Genomic DNA, 14472 nt, shown 5'->3' on the forward strand with positions numbered 1-14472 from the left:
GTAGATGCGGGGGGTCGTAGAGATCAAATGTTGCTGTCATGCACTGAACTAGATTTCGCGGCTAACTGGACGAATCGACGATGCCACAGCGAACCAGGTCACCACGTGGAATCGATGTGAAGTGTCCGTCAACTGCTGGCCACTTGAAAGGATTTTTCGAAGCTCTTCTTCACCATAATCGGCATTTTACCGTTCGTTTTTTCTTCCGTTGGAATCTGACACAGGATCCCCTTTTCCTCCTTTTCCGTAGATTTTGTCCATTAGTTCGGTAGACTAGCATTGAACCCGAAGCGACTAAGCCAATTTTGGTCGTGTAGGCGAGTTTGCCGGTGCAGGGCATGCGCTTCCCTGTTGCGTAAAAGCCAGTTGTCTACCTCTCTTCACATTTAGACCTTGCGGTTCCTGTGTCGTCTGACCGTTTGATGGGCTTTCTTGTCGTTGTCCGGTTGGCCTCCAGCAAGTCTGGCGCTACAGGACCTTTTCGCGAAAGGAAGGGATGAGCTGGACCTAGTCAGCTCGACACGTTTTCTTACCAGTGCGCGACTCATGATGTGTTAAATGGCGACAGAACATTGTACAGAAGCGGGAACAGAGCTGCATATTTTCAGTCCAATTTGCCTCCATGTCACTCTCGCCGGCCGATGCCGTGGACCCCATGAGTAGGGGTGGTACACCGGGGGACTCTTCATGTATTCTTTAGGTTTGATGAACCAGCGTCGATGAGCCTGACTCATTTGCATCGAATTCACTTCCTTTCGAGCTTCTTTAGAAGAGACGTATTTCTCTCAGTGCTGTGTTGTTGAAGATCATGGCGGACCTTAGCATGTTCAGCTCTTCGCCGCCGGTGTCTCTCGAGGAGTTAATGGAGAGTTGTCACTCATTACAGAGCACGTGGTGCATCGGCGTCGTCCTTTGTTTGTTATCCTCTTTTGCTGGCGCTCTCGGGGACAATATCGTCCGCTTGTCATTCTTGAAGGTCGGTGGGCAGCGAGGACTGCCTCTTGGTTGTGAGGTGGTGGCGACGCAGAACATAGAACGACAAGTTATATAACCGCCATTTCTACGCTGCTCTCGCAAGAAAAAAATGAAACTCAGTTGCACCGGTGGTGGTTCCGTTTCGGTTTGCTTGGCTAGTGAATCTAGGTGTCAATCCTCTCTGCGCCTATCGTGGAGGGCATACGACAATCTCACGAAATTCAGCGAAGGGACTTCGATAACGTTGCCGAAATATTTGCTCTGTGTTTGCTTGCAGGAAAGAGGTCGTAGTGTGTACTGTTCCACTCGGTCTCTCCACCAACGTCCTCTGTGGCTCATTGGAACCCTTCTGACCGTTATCGTAAACCCTGTCTTGACACTTCTGGCGCTCAAGTTGGCGGCTGCGGTGAGTGTGGTCTTGATTGATTATGGGTGGGAGGTTCACTGAACAATGGGCGTCTTTTGAAACCGGGCAGCCTGACAGACGCGGAGTTCTTGTCGGAAGTCGCTGTCCATGTTAATAGCCACACGCGATTTCCGCAGGTGGGTTGGGATCTACGGTGCTTGTCACTAGGGCGTGAACTCCTGAGATCGGTCGTGTGAGAAGGGCTAGCCGTCGATAGCTTTCTTACCTCTTCTGTGAAGGTTATGTGGGAAACTGTGTTTCGAGAATCGTTGACGATTATGTGGCTTCACAAGTGTTTTCTGTGGAGTTCTGTTTCGCTGTAACTTGTTGGTAGTGCTGTCTTTGAAGTGTCAATCTCAGGCGTTCGGGCACTTCCTTTTCTGTCTACCATGCTACGGGGGATTCCGGGAATCGTTGCTGCTCATCTTGAGGGAGGAAAGAAACGTCGATAGAGTGTGAGTTTTCTGGATGAAAGGTGACCCACCTCATGCGTTTTCCGGTTTGTAATTCGTTTTGTCTTTTTCCAGTCAATTGTCCTGCCGTTTGCTGGAATGCACATCTTCTGGAACGTCATTTTGGTTGGCTACTTGTTAAGAGAGGAACTCCTCGGAGTCGACATCATCGGCTCATTGTGCATTATCTTCGGTATCGTGGTTGTCATTGCGTATGGCGCACACCAAGTAAGGAAAAAAACGTCTGGTTGCAGTGACACCTTCGACCAGTCAGTTCCCCTTGCATGAGCAACGAGGAAGATACCTGCGGCAGCCGCCCCCTTGCGCGACGGAATTGTCGGGTCATTGGCTACGGAGAACAGTGGCTTCCTGCTTTTTTGCGTTCGCAGCTTCCTTCCTATACTCTAGCGTCGCTTACTGGTATGGCGTCGCATTCTGCATTTACCGTCTACTTGTTGGTCAGCTCCCTCGTCGTCATTTGTTTCATGTTCGCCATCGCCACTCCGGTGCACAGAGGATTGGCTTGGCTTTTTATGGCCTCCCGTGTCCAAGACTGCGTGACAGGAGGTCTACTCTCCGGCAGCAGCTTCGTATCAGGTTCGTTCTATCTACGAATCTCTACTTGAGATGCTGCCCTGACAGCTTCTCATGCTTCTGCATGAATCAAGAAGGGGTATAATGTGCGACACTTTCGGGTGTTTCTGATCAAGGAAATGTGATGCGTTCTTTGGTAGCGAATCAGAAGCGTATGCGTAGTGTGTTTATCGAGGTGGCAATCCAGGATTCCCGCCACTCCGAACTTCCGTCGCACTTGGGGTATCTATCGTTGTATCCCCGTCTCCCGCAAAAGAGATCACTCAACCGGTGTCGCCACCACCGTGTGGAGGATACCCGTGTTGCATCGAATGGAAGATACGTGCTGTGCACGACAGCAAGTCAGACATTACGTGGCCGTCGTGATGCTTCAACAGTATATCTGTCTGAGTATACTACCAGGTGCCTGATATACGGCGCACACATGGCCTAGTGCAAGTACGTGGAAGATCGGGATAATCCATGTCATGTTTTCTTGCGTCATTCAGCCCAGCGAGGGACTGATTCAGCTAGGCTGTCGCCGGGGCTCTCTGCCCAGGGGCTTACTCGGCCACCTTTGTGGCTGCAGCGCCTGAGTGTGTCCGCTCTGAGTGGCATTTTTGGCGGACTTGGGAACTTAAGCGCTAAAGCCGCGATCGAGGTCGTCAGCTCGGAAGGCTTTGCGATGTGTATTCGAACGTGGGGGTTCTACGTGTGTTGCACGTCAACACTGGTTCTGTGCGGACTACAGCTCGTCTACTTGAATCTTGCCCTCTCTCGGTATGTTAGAAAAATTACCAATCGTCTGAAAATGGTGATTCCAATTTGGGCACCGAACACATTCACACTTGAACGTGATAACCTTTGATGACTGAGAGCCGTTAGGGGGAACTCTCCTCTTCGAGTAAAAATGCCGCATGTTTTGGAAGGTTAAAACCGGATAGTTACTCCCGCGTACTCGGGTCAGTGTGCTGCATGCATGCGTGTGAGTGGATGATTCGTGCGTGTAGGTACGAGGCGAAATACGTGGTTCCCATGGTCAATGCAACCTTAATTGCGAGCGGTTCCGTGGGAGGTATTCTACTATTCCAAGAGTACGCTCACATGTCGTTAAGCAGCATAGCTGCATTTTCGTGCGGCGCCTGCTTAGTAGTGTTAGGGATCATCATCTTAGCGATGTCATCCTCAAAAGCCGCCTCCAAAGCGTCTCCTCCTGAGTTCATGGCTCAAAGAATGCTCGATCTTGACGCGACAGATGACGAGAGGTACGCTGAAGTGTTTCAAGTCTACTATCGTGTGTACACATATGTACAGTTATATATATATATATATATATATATATATATTTCTTCCTCCGCCCTGCCACAGGACACGTTATCCCGGTCCTCGTCTTTTGTTTTCTTTGACTTCAACCATTTTACTGTTTGATCGCGTTCCGTTTCATTTTTCAATTTCTCAGTTTCCACCGTGTTTTCGTGTTCTACTTTGTTCCGTCCGGACTTTTATTCTTCCTCCCTTGTTGACGGCATCCTGTACAGGGACATCCAGCGATAGAGATACATGCGTTCGTGGAGCGAGGACTGTACCGTTTTGTAGGGATAAAATTACGGTGGGCAGAGTTTTTTGATTCGGAGAGAGCCAAGCAATTACCTCGTGTTTTCTTTCTTCCGCCTGCTTGTGTCGGATTTCAGGAGAGGCTTGAACTGTGAGCCGTCATTTCCTAAATCACGGATGTGCATGAGATTGTAACTACAGATCGCGGAGCTTCCGGTGATTAGCCGCGTCCAATATGGCCAACTCGGCTGCAGCATAGGCCGAGATAAAGGGGCGAATAGTGTGCAAATCCTGTTTGTCCGTTGTACGTATGAAACAGATGACTTCTCCCCCTTTCAGAAATGCAGCAGTATGCCCTCATGCTCAACGCCAGTGCCCCGTTGACAGCACTGGGGTAGTCGAAGTGACGTAGGCGTTTGGTTTGTTTAGGAGTGTTCGATGAAATTCGCGTCCCTGCCAGCATCTTTAACGCCGTGTGGCCGCCATGGCTCAGGTATTTTAAGAACGTATCGTTAAATTATTGCTTCTCCAGGGCAAACACCTTTAAGAAGCCGTGTATAACTCATGGAGATCGGAATAAAAGGCATGTTGCCTCTATTGGGAGAACCGGCTCAGTATGTGGTGAAATCAACACAACAGGTCTACGTTTCCCTGGTATTCCTCAGGTTCCGGCACTGCTTTTGTTGTGGTTGGCAAACAAGTCGTGCCTCGTTTAACTGCATCACGCCCCCTGACAGGAAGTTAACGTATTAAGGACTGACCAGCGGGTGAAGCCGGACTGAGATCAACGCTCGAGTACGGTGCTACATCCTTGTGTATTTAGTGCAACTTCGAGACCAACTTGGACCGGTCCTCTACGGGATCAGTCAGTGGGAGTAGATCCCGGAAAGAGCATTTAGTTGCACAGTCTCACTCGTTTAACATTGTTGGGTCGTATAAATATGGCGCAATACTGACGTGAGAGACATGGTGGACCGACCACCGTGTCTTGATGGTATTGGCACAATGTCTGCCTATGTTTTCTGAAGGAAGTAACAGTGAGCAACCGAGTGGATGACGCAGGATACGCTATTGGCGCATCACTGGAGGCGCACGACTTGCCGTAGCAGAAGACCTTCAAATGCAATTTTGCACCTTTCCCTGAGTGAGCACATGAACCACGTCAGAACTGATAACATAGAAGCAGTGCAATGCTCTGAATACGTTCGTACGGAGGGACAAGCAGTACCAGCGGAAGCAGGGGAGATGCGCTTCCTTGAAAGCCTCACAGAGGAACTACCCTGCCGGTTACATGCTTAAGCTATACCACCGAGCAAAAGCAAAAATGTTCGATTCAAACATGCGCTGGAACCACTATATCTTATGCACTCCTGAGGATCATGCACAATGCATTATGACTCAAAACCGGGTAAAAGGCTTTCAAGTTATATAAGAAATGTAAAAGAAAGAACAGGAAGAACTTGGGTGTTCTTGTAACAGTGTCCAGAATATGCACGCAACTGAAACCCTTCGTAGATACGTGGCGCGACACTCGTGAACTCTGCAAGGGAAGATGTGCTCGGATATCGAGAGGTCAGTCGTGACACGCAAGATTTCAATGGAGTTGGTTCTACGAGACAGCCGGTGAACGTCACACCGACTACAAAACGTCTGGTTGTGCACGGTCCAACAAGTGCCATGCAGTCTCTAGCTTCCGTGACCACACCCTAAACCTTGCGAACACATTGTATTTCAATTCACCGGTCTCCGCGACATTACGTAACATGGGTCGTGATGCTGAGAAGAGCAAGGGTGACACATGAGAGAGAATGCAAAGGAACAAGTTTCTACGAAGAACTAACGAAACGGTAGCAAAGTGTCTCGACACCCTGGGCCCCGGCGAAAGCGGGCGTCTCGCCGCACCATGCACCCTCCACGGACAACTCGTTCTTAAAAGCATACCTACAACAAAACGAAGTGTCTAATCCACTCTCATGAGTTCAGGAAACGGGTATATTAAGACCTACAGGTATGTCAGGTTTGCTGTACAGCAAATTCGTAAGACTTTCATGTCGAGGATGAGCGTGGTCAGAACGCCGCAGCCACTCAAAGACAAAAAACAGCTAAAATACACTTTACCCGCGCGCCGTTTCAAGCTGAGATGTCTGTTTCCTGTTCACGCAGTTCGTCTGGAATTTCATGAACTCGTTCGCTGCATTCACTGTCTTTCTCGGGTTTTCACTCGATGTTCGAAGACGTTGCGTCGGCTGTCCCTTCGATTGTGAGGCGGCAAGACGCGAGCGTCTTGTTATGAATCGTCAGCCCTGCAGGTCTTTCGCGTCGGAGTTACCCTGGCCCGGGGACGCAGTTTTGTCCCCGTCTTTTCAAGAGAATATCTATTTTCGGAGCCGTTCTCTTCGCTGTCAGTGACAGAGGAGAACTCTACGCACCACATGTTTCACCAAGGGAGCGTTCCACTTTTCCGCGAGTGGATGAGATGGGCGGTCGGGTCCTCCACCATTTTCGTGTGCGGCAGACTAGAAAGGACGAACGCGGTGCTCATCGCACACAGTCTCAGAGGGCGCTGCGTTGCGGTCCTAGAACTGCATTCACAACAATCCCTGCTCGTGTGAGTATCATGTTTTGTGGAAGGACGTTCTTTCAGGATTTGGTTGGGCTGGCGCGGCAGAGGACTCAGTTGCACATGGCGAATCCGCTCCCTTGCGTACTTTTTCTGCTGTTGGCCTGTGCAGAGGGGACGACGTCCACGCGGCGCACACACCGCGCACGAGGGAGATTTGTCTTTCTAGAAACAGTGGAGATGGTTTGTAACTGAAAGCTGGCCGAACTGCACAGAAGTAGGGGTGTCTGCATTCGGCAGGGAAGCGTTTTACGCTCTTTGCATATCCCCTCTTCTTTTTCTGTCCCGTCGTTTTGTGTGGTCACACGGGACGGGGTGCCCGGTGGTTCGGCGCAGTCAGTGTGTACCGGTGCGGGAAATTGCCTTTTTTTTGTAAACTGCGAAGTCCTGAGAGCAGGAGGACGCATTTGAGCTATTTTTTATGGTGAGGTAATTTCCGATCCTGGAGAAAACCAGTACTGCACTGCGTGATTCGCCTCCCCACGGTTCTTTGCGTCCGGTGTCGGTAAAGAGGGGGAAGACGGGCCACCCCGCCCAGCGGCATCCATGGCGGTGTTCCAAGAAAATTTTTCGGTTGAGAAGCGGGTGCTGGCCGAGCTTCGCAAATACATCGCGGTCGCGACAACTCAGTCAATTCAGGCCGCCGCAATGCAGGGTCATCTCGCCGGGGGTTTTCTCCGGAACTTCGACGGTCATCTGGACCAGATGACACCGGAGTTGATGCGGGCAATTTCCAGCGAGCTCGTGCGCGAAATTCCCACGAAACGGTCCGCATATGCCCCCGGGAATTTCGAGTTTGTGTTACCACCTCCAGGTTTCGACGTCCCTTGCCGCCGTAACGGTGCTCAGAGTCCGGGGTATCCCTTTCTTCCGTCAGACCAAGGTACTCGCCTCGTTGACTACAGTGAACAGCCTCCTATCTACAGGTCGGACGCTTCCCAGGTTGATGCGAACAGCCTAACCGGCAACGCGCTCCTTCATCTCTTCCAATCCCGCTCCATGTGGAGTACGGAAACTCCCCGGTGCGACAAGGAACGGAGGACGGACGAAACGGACTCCTCGTGGTCCCTCGTGACACATGGCTCATCTGGCGAAAGCGGGAATGAGCGTGTTTCTCCGAGTTTCCCTGGCGCGATTGATTGCGTGAAACCCCAGCCAAATGCGGTCCCCAGTCAAAAATCTGGTACAAAGTCTTCGAGAAAAGCTCCGTCTCAGTCAGCCCGCAATTCCGAAGACAATGAAGAACAAGCGCTCGCGTCTGGGGTCAAGGTCTTCATCGGAAATGTCATGCCCACGACGACAGAGGTAAACCAACGATCACCGGCCACATGGCCAATGTGTGCGAAGTCTGGATTTCGTTTGAATTTGTCTTAGGGCAATTCGTCCACTCTAGCCTAGTTTCCGCATCTATGGTGTTACTAGGTAACGGACAAGGTGCTCGAAGAATCCGCCCTGGTAGTGATTGTGCTGTCCCGGTTGAGTCAGGGGTCCTGTGGCGTGTTTTGAACCATCAAAGACTTGATTTCTTGAGCTGTGCCTGTAGGTGCAGCTGGCTGTATTTAGTGAGTGTTTTCGTGCTTGTTTACAGGAAGAATTGTATGAAATCTTTCGGTCGTTCGGTGAGTGCTCGGGCCTGGTACTTCTTAGAGACAGGCGGCAACGTCCCCGGGGCGCAGGCTTCGTCACCTTTAAGAGAAAGGAAGATGCCGATAAAGCCATGGACGCGTTGGACAGGAAATTCTGCGTCAAGGTAGGCGTGAGTTGCAAAAGAAGCGAGGGCGTCCCGTTAATTGTTTGAAAGCCAGGAAGACAGGGTCATGACATGTACACATGTGGCTCGTATTGGCTCCCGTAGGTGTACCATGCAGGAGATATTTCAGGGACCATTCGAAGGACAATCCTCCATAGTCTTTGTAGGCTTTCTAAAATATTGTTTTTCTCACCAAACTGTGTGAGTGAACATTTGCTTCCACAGTGTGTTGGGGCGGCCAAAGCCCGGGAGAGGCAAGCAGGTCGATGCAGGCGACCACATAGACACCGATGTGAGGACACTTCGTTGCTCATCCATAAGCCTCACGACAGAGTTTACCTGTATTGCCACTGAGAGGGCAAACTTGGGGTACTTGTTCGCAGTGCACCACTTGCGGACCTAATGATTCGAAATGCTCTTCCTTGTTACCTTTGCAGGGAGCGGTGAAACCTTTAGAAGTTCGTCCACCGGAAAACTCCGAACAGAAGAGACAGCGAATTCGACTTTTGGCTCAGATGCGTTCGCAGATGAATCGCGACCTAAATGTCGAAGCGGACACCCGCGACAGCTCTGCCCAGCCGTCTCCCCAGGAGACGGGCAAGTCTGTGTCGCCGCGTCCGGTGAGCGGAGAGTTGGGTAGGCGCCGTCGGCGCCGCGGGCATTGCAAAACGCATGCGCGAGCAGAGAAGTCTTGCGAGACTCAGCTGTGTCCCTCTGTCGAAAGCGTGTGCTCTGCGTTTCGACGCGAGAACGGGGCTTTGGATACGAAGTCGTTGTCTGCGTTGTATTCGCCGTTTCAACGCGCCCTTCGTGAAGGCCAGCCAGACGAAAGGGAAGAATCGCAAGTACTGTTCGCCAGTCGCCAGGAAAGACCAGGCAGCACCGGAGACCGGCGATGTTCATCGTCCACCAGGTGCTCCGACTGCGTCATGGCAGGGCTCCACAGTTCTGCTGTGTGCCAAAAACAAGTCAATAGCTTCTCGCGTTTGATTGCATGCTACGGCAACGTTGCCGAGACTCGGCCTGCACCCCTGGTTGGGGTTCCTTCGCGTGCAGCGAGTCCTCCGCTCCACGAAGATTTGGGAGAACATGAATTGTGGACAGACCGCGTGGCGGCGGCAGAAGTCCAAGCAGCTTTCTTGCGTTCACTCGCGAGTTGCGCAGAGCGAGGGATTGCGCTCCCATTTGGGGAGGACCCAGCGAGATGCCGTGCACACTCGGGTGTCAGGACGTGTCACACGGAGAACAACCCTGACTTTTTCCTGGAAAGTCACCGAGGTATGCACTTGACGGAACCGCGAAACGGCGCACATGGGGAGAGGCCTGGGTGCGTCCCGCGTCTCCCTGAGCATACACCAGCGCAATTTGGAGGGTTTCCTTCGTTGCTGCAGAACGGCGTGATTGCAGAGGCAGTTCTTGATATGCTGAACTTACTGGCGAAGGAGGAGTCTGCGAGAAACGCGTATCCGAACCTTTGAATGCAGCGAGAGAACGCGATGATGGGGCACCCGGCGAACAGTCGCCGCCGTGTAGTTACCACCACTGCCGTATATGTAACTGTGTGCGCAAGTTTGTGAACGGCGCAAAGAGTTTACGAGACGCGCTGGGATGCCTTTTACGCCATCTGTGCTCACTGCCCAGAGACCAGAGTGTCGTTTTCATGCGATTCTACGATCCCGTGAAACCGACGAGTCCGGTTGCATGTGAAACCGTAGACAGTCGCCGACATACCTTGCGGCGCACACGGTACGTGCGTACGTATGTACTTTGTTTTTCCGTATTCGTGGCCCCCGAAACACACCCGACCGTAATGGTCCTGGTACATGCCGGACGTTTGCAATCGCTCGTGATAACTTCAGGCGTAGGGGGTCCTTTGATTTTATTTTAGAGGCAGACGTCGGTATCTGTGACTGCACAGAAGGATGATTCCGACCGTCAGTTTGTGTGTGAGTTCTGTGTGGTGGGAATTATCCGGACGACACGAGGAGCCTGCAAGATCCGTGCGAACGCACGCGACTGCAGCGATCGTAGTCACAAAATGTGGAGCGCGTTCGGGCCTCTGACGAGGCCGCTGTATTTGCGGTACACGGATGCGTCCACATACAACGTGTCACTCTTCCTGATGGTGAGTCGACGCACGCCAGGAGGCACTGCGCTGCCCAAAACGTATTGAAACTGAGAGCGCGTGGTTTTCAGTGTCTGGCTGGAAAGAATCGCTGTGTGTTCCCAAGTTTGCGTTGCTTTAAATCGAGCGCATTTTGAGTTATTTTTTCCGTTTATTTTTTTGTTTGCGGAGGTGCGTAGCCCTACGCCTCCGCTTGTATTTTGGCCGATTAGCCACACACTGACACACGCCGATCGGCGTGTTTTGGCTTTTAAAGGTAGCGATGGCCCCGTGTGTGTGCGCGGCCCAGCTCATTCGTTTCGCAGGGAGTGTGTCTCGCGAAAAAAAAACCACCTGGTAATGTGATGCTGCGGTCCGTCTCCGCCGGGGGTACTGCCTGGATATCGCCTCCGGTGAGTGAGTGTACGGCGCTTTTCGCTTGAAAAGTTCAGGGACCGTTCTGTCTGGAACGCGTTTCGATGTCTTGGAACGGAACAAGCACCCCTTGAGTTGCGGGAGGTATTCTTAGTGGGAGATGTTTTTCGCCTTCTCCGCGAGTGTTAGTCGTCCGTTCGCTCCCGGTATCGTGGATGCTGCGGCTGTTGTACCATCTTAGTTCTGCCACTTAGAAGTAAGATAGTCCCCTTATCAGTGTGCATGTGGATGTATTTGTCTGCTCTTTCTCTTTCATGTGTCGTCTCACTTTGGCGTACTTTTTTGTAGTTATTTGGAGTGCTGTGAGATGTTTGTGGGCTGCCGAGTGTGGGTCGGCACTTGCGTGTTTCTCAACTTCGCAGCGAACTGTGGTTTCAAGCGTGGGTCATTCGCTGCATTTTTCGTTGCGCTTGCGATACGCGACTACGGGAAATTCACAATATGGAAGCAATGTTCACGCGATCCGCCGCCATCGTTATGCCAGAAGGTGCGCGATAAAAGGTCACGCGTAACTGAGGATGCGGAGAGACTGCTCGACGGGTCCTCTTACAGTACATGATACTTGTGTTGTCGAGTGTAGCACTTTGCCACCTCCCAGTTATGTTTTAAGGTCGTGTGTTCGAAATCGATAAGCGAAAATTCCCTTGAAAAGAAAGGCGCGTTTGTTCAGTGTCCCGGAATGAGCCATGTCGAGGATGGTAGAACTCCGTGGAGCCATTATCTTTTTCATCTGTGTACACTACTCCATACATGTATATTGACATTTCTAGTGTCCCAGCAGCAGCTGATACTATTCCGTGCACATGCATTCGACTTCAGTCATAGCCGTGGCCTGACAACTGAGCGCAGTGGCCGTGTGTCCTTGAATTCGGCCATCACACCGTTGGCATCTCACCGCTTCCTCGTGTGGGATCGCCAACAGTCACAGTGGTTTTTCATAATGTGCCTTTAACCAAGTAAACCAGCTACGCGAGTGTTATTTCTAAGTGTCGGCAGTGCCTTGGTGCGGACATCAGATCGGCCGTGTATCTCGGCTGAAGAGAGGGGGCAGGTAGAGTCTGCGTCGGATGATGTGACGGGAAGATGTGACTGGCTCTTGGTAGCCATGCGGTCGACGTGATCTCTGGATTTTTTCTAGACAGACTTTCAGCTGACGTGGCTGCCTGGGTGTGAACGCTGAGCTTGTCCCTCGTTTCTCTTGTCTTGTGAAGACCAGTCAGTGTCTTCAACGGTAGACCAATGTTAAAACGCTTCCACTCTATAGTCAGCTGATTACGGTTGCTACAGTGCTTGCCCTGGATCGGCTGTATAACCTTTGGTTGCAGCAACGCATTTGGAGTGTGATGCTACTCTCAGTGGTTGAGGAAATCACTTCGGTGCAGGAACAGACATCCACAGTTGCAGTACGCTTGGTAGCCTGTCAGACGAAAAGCAATTCAACACCCCCAAGTGACAGAGGCGACGACACCACAATCGAACGGCTAAGCTGTCCTCGAATGCGGAAGGGTATGCATGTTCACTGTAGATGTAGGACGCTGGCGATGCGTGCGTCAACCGAGTCATGAGAATTGCCGAAGCAACAGTCACGTTATGTGTGCAGTACTAATCTGTTGCTTGAACCCGCGCTATTGCGACAAGGATAATATGTTTATGGAAAGGGAAAGGGGGGTTGGTCGTCTTCTTTCCGGGCGAGGGGAGTGTTAATTTGCCTATTTGCTAGGGAAGCACATCTCTTAGACAGTTGATCCTTGTGCAGCGACCGGGGTGCCAACGTTGGAAAAACGCGCTTCAACTCATTTCCCCCCTCTGTTTTTCGTGAAAGAGTGCAGTCCCAATACATGTCCTACCACCATGAAAACCCAACGAAGCACGCACTCTCTAGTGCCAGGTCTCGTATTGGTTTTCTCATTATTGTTGTACCGTCATCCCCGATGCGGATGCCTTAATGCAAAGCACGAAACTTATCCGATATCCTTCTATCCAGGGTTTGCTGGAAAGTTGAATGCCACGACCGGTGGGAGAGGCCGCGCCGACAAGGCTTTGCATTTTGCCTACTTTCACTCTCAATAGACGACCCACGGAAAGGGGCATTCAACTCCCGCCGTTGTGATTTGCGTCTGTGCTTTGTCAAAAGCCATCGTCATCGTGTGCTTTTCGCCTCGATGAATCTGGGTGTTTCCATGCGGGACTCGTTTCCGCCGGTGTCGTCTCGTTTTGCCTGCCCGTGGACTCCGATTTCGTCGCTACGTTCCATGGCAAGCTCTCATTCCGGAAGACATATTTCTTCAACTCTGAATCATCAATGGAAAGGTTTACGTGTTCCCGAGTCAGCTGTTGCGCCATGAAGCTCTGGATAGCTGGAATTTGCCAGTAAGGGTTTCCTCCCGTGTTCGGGAGCCGAAATCCGCCGGTGGTCTTGGCTGTCCGAAAGATTCCCTGCAGACGATTGTTGCATGCAAACTGGATCCGAGATGTCATTTCAACTGCCTCTGTTGCAGATATTTCGTGCAGCTTTCTTGCAAGGGCTTTTTGAGCCCAAAAAATGCCTTTCTCCGCGTCGGCAGCGATGATCGAGTCGAGATCTATCGGCCCTCCTGACCAGTCGAGTTCGAACAGTGGCGGCACAGAAGCCTCATACTCCACTTTTTCACGTGCCTTCCTTTCCATTTTTTCTTTCTCTTTAGCACGCATTTTCGCTTCTTCCTTCGCCTGCAGGAGAATGTATGCAGGATCCTGAGCCATCAGTGCTTCGATGGGGCGCATTCTCTCGTTCATGGCAACTGAAGCGTCGCGGTCCGTCTTCTCAGCCCCAAGGAACCCCGCGAAAGCTGGAAGAAAAGCTGGAATTGGACTGAGCAGTGGCGGATACTCTGACGGTTCCTGAGCGACGCTGTCGGCGGAAGAACGCAGAAACAGAGCATCTTCTTGTCGACGAATTTGGATCTCTGAGGGGGAATCGGGGCTCAAGGGCGGGAGAGTGCGTGTTGAAGCTGGAGATGAGGCAATCAAGGGCGAATTTCTATTTTTTGAGAGCAAGCACAGCAAGAGGGACCAGGAAATAACACTCCGGTTTCCACGTCGACCGCGCTGCGGTCGAATGACGACGCCCAGTGGTGTGCCGCGAGTCACCTTCATCCTAACTTTTTCTTCAGCGGAGCCTGTGTACGGGATAAATGCACGCGTCTTCATGATTGTTCCAGTAAACACAAGCTTCCAGGATCTAAAACAGTAAGTTGGCGAATTGGACTAACCGCTTTTCAAAAACACAATCGGTTAAATTTTCTTGATGTCCAGTTCCTCATGGCTGGTGAAACCATGGACTTCAGAGTCTTCAATTCCGGTCGGATGACTCAAAGACTAACGGCTTCTTACGTACAAGTAGCTCCATACACAGAGCTGGAGAGGTTTCTACCTGTAGGTGCAGAGTTCGGGACTTGATCCTATAATGTCTACATATATATATATATATATATATATATATATATAGGCTAAAGTTTGCCTCTGTGTTTCCCGATCGTTTCTCTGGTTTCTGCTGTCGCTTGCTCAAAGGCGTTTACAATTAAGACAGCGGCGGAACATTGTACTGTTTCATGTGTGCTGGTA

At 51.3% G+C, this 14472-nt stretch overlaps 3 protein-coding genes across 3 annotated transcripts; 2 read left to right on the top strand and 1 right to left on the bottom strand.

Moving 5' to 3' along the window:
- Window positions 1-68: 68 nt before the first annotated feature.
- TGME49_212200 (hypothetical protein) lies at window positions 69-6346 on the top strand. The gene is made up of 7 exons (XM_018779566.1): window positions 69-976; window positions 1253-1381; window positions 1909-2061; window positions 2223-2430; window positions 2916-3186; window positions 3417-3671; window positions 4098-6346. Exons 1-7 carry the CDS (start codon window positions 809-811, stop codon window positions 4153-4155), a joined length of 1242 nt encoding a protein of 413 aa, XP_018635883.1. The 5' UTR covers window positions 69-808; the 3' UTR covers window positions 4156-6346.
- On the top strand, window positions 5208-12958 carry TGME49_212190 (RNA recognition motif-containing protein). The gene is made up of 3 exons (XM_018779565.1): window positions 5208-7885; window positions 8169-8330; window positions 8768-12958. The coding sequence occupies exons 1-3, from the start codon at window positions 7127-7129 to the stop codon at window positions 9806-9808; spliced, it is 1962 nt and encodes a 653-aa protein (XP_018635882.1). The 5' UTR covers window positions 5208-7126; the 3' UTR covers window positions 9809-12958.
- Window positions 12652-14085, bottom strand: TGME49_212180 (hypothetical protein). The gene has a single exon (XM_002371779.2). It carries the CDS (start codon window positions 14056-14058, stop codon window positions 12997-12999), a length of 1062 nt encoding a protein of 353 aa, XP_002371820.1. The 5' UTR covers window positions 14059-14085; the 3' UTR covers window positions 12652-12996.
- Window positions 14086-14472: the final 387 nt, after the last annotated feature.

The sequence above is a fragment of the Toxoplasma gondii genome, chromosome X (assembly GCF_000006565.2).
Source record: "Toxoplasma gondii ME49 chromosome X, whole genome shotgun sequence".
In the NCBI taxonomy this organism is placed as follows: Eukaryota; Apicomplexa; class Conoidasida; order Eucoccidiorida; family Sarcocystidae; genus Toxoplasma; species Toxoplasma gondii.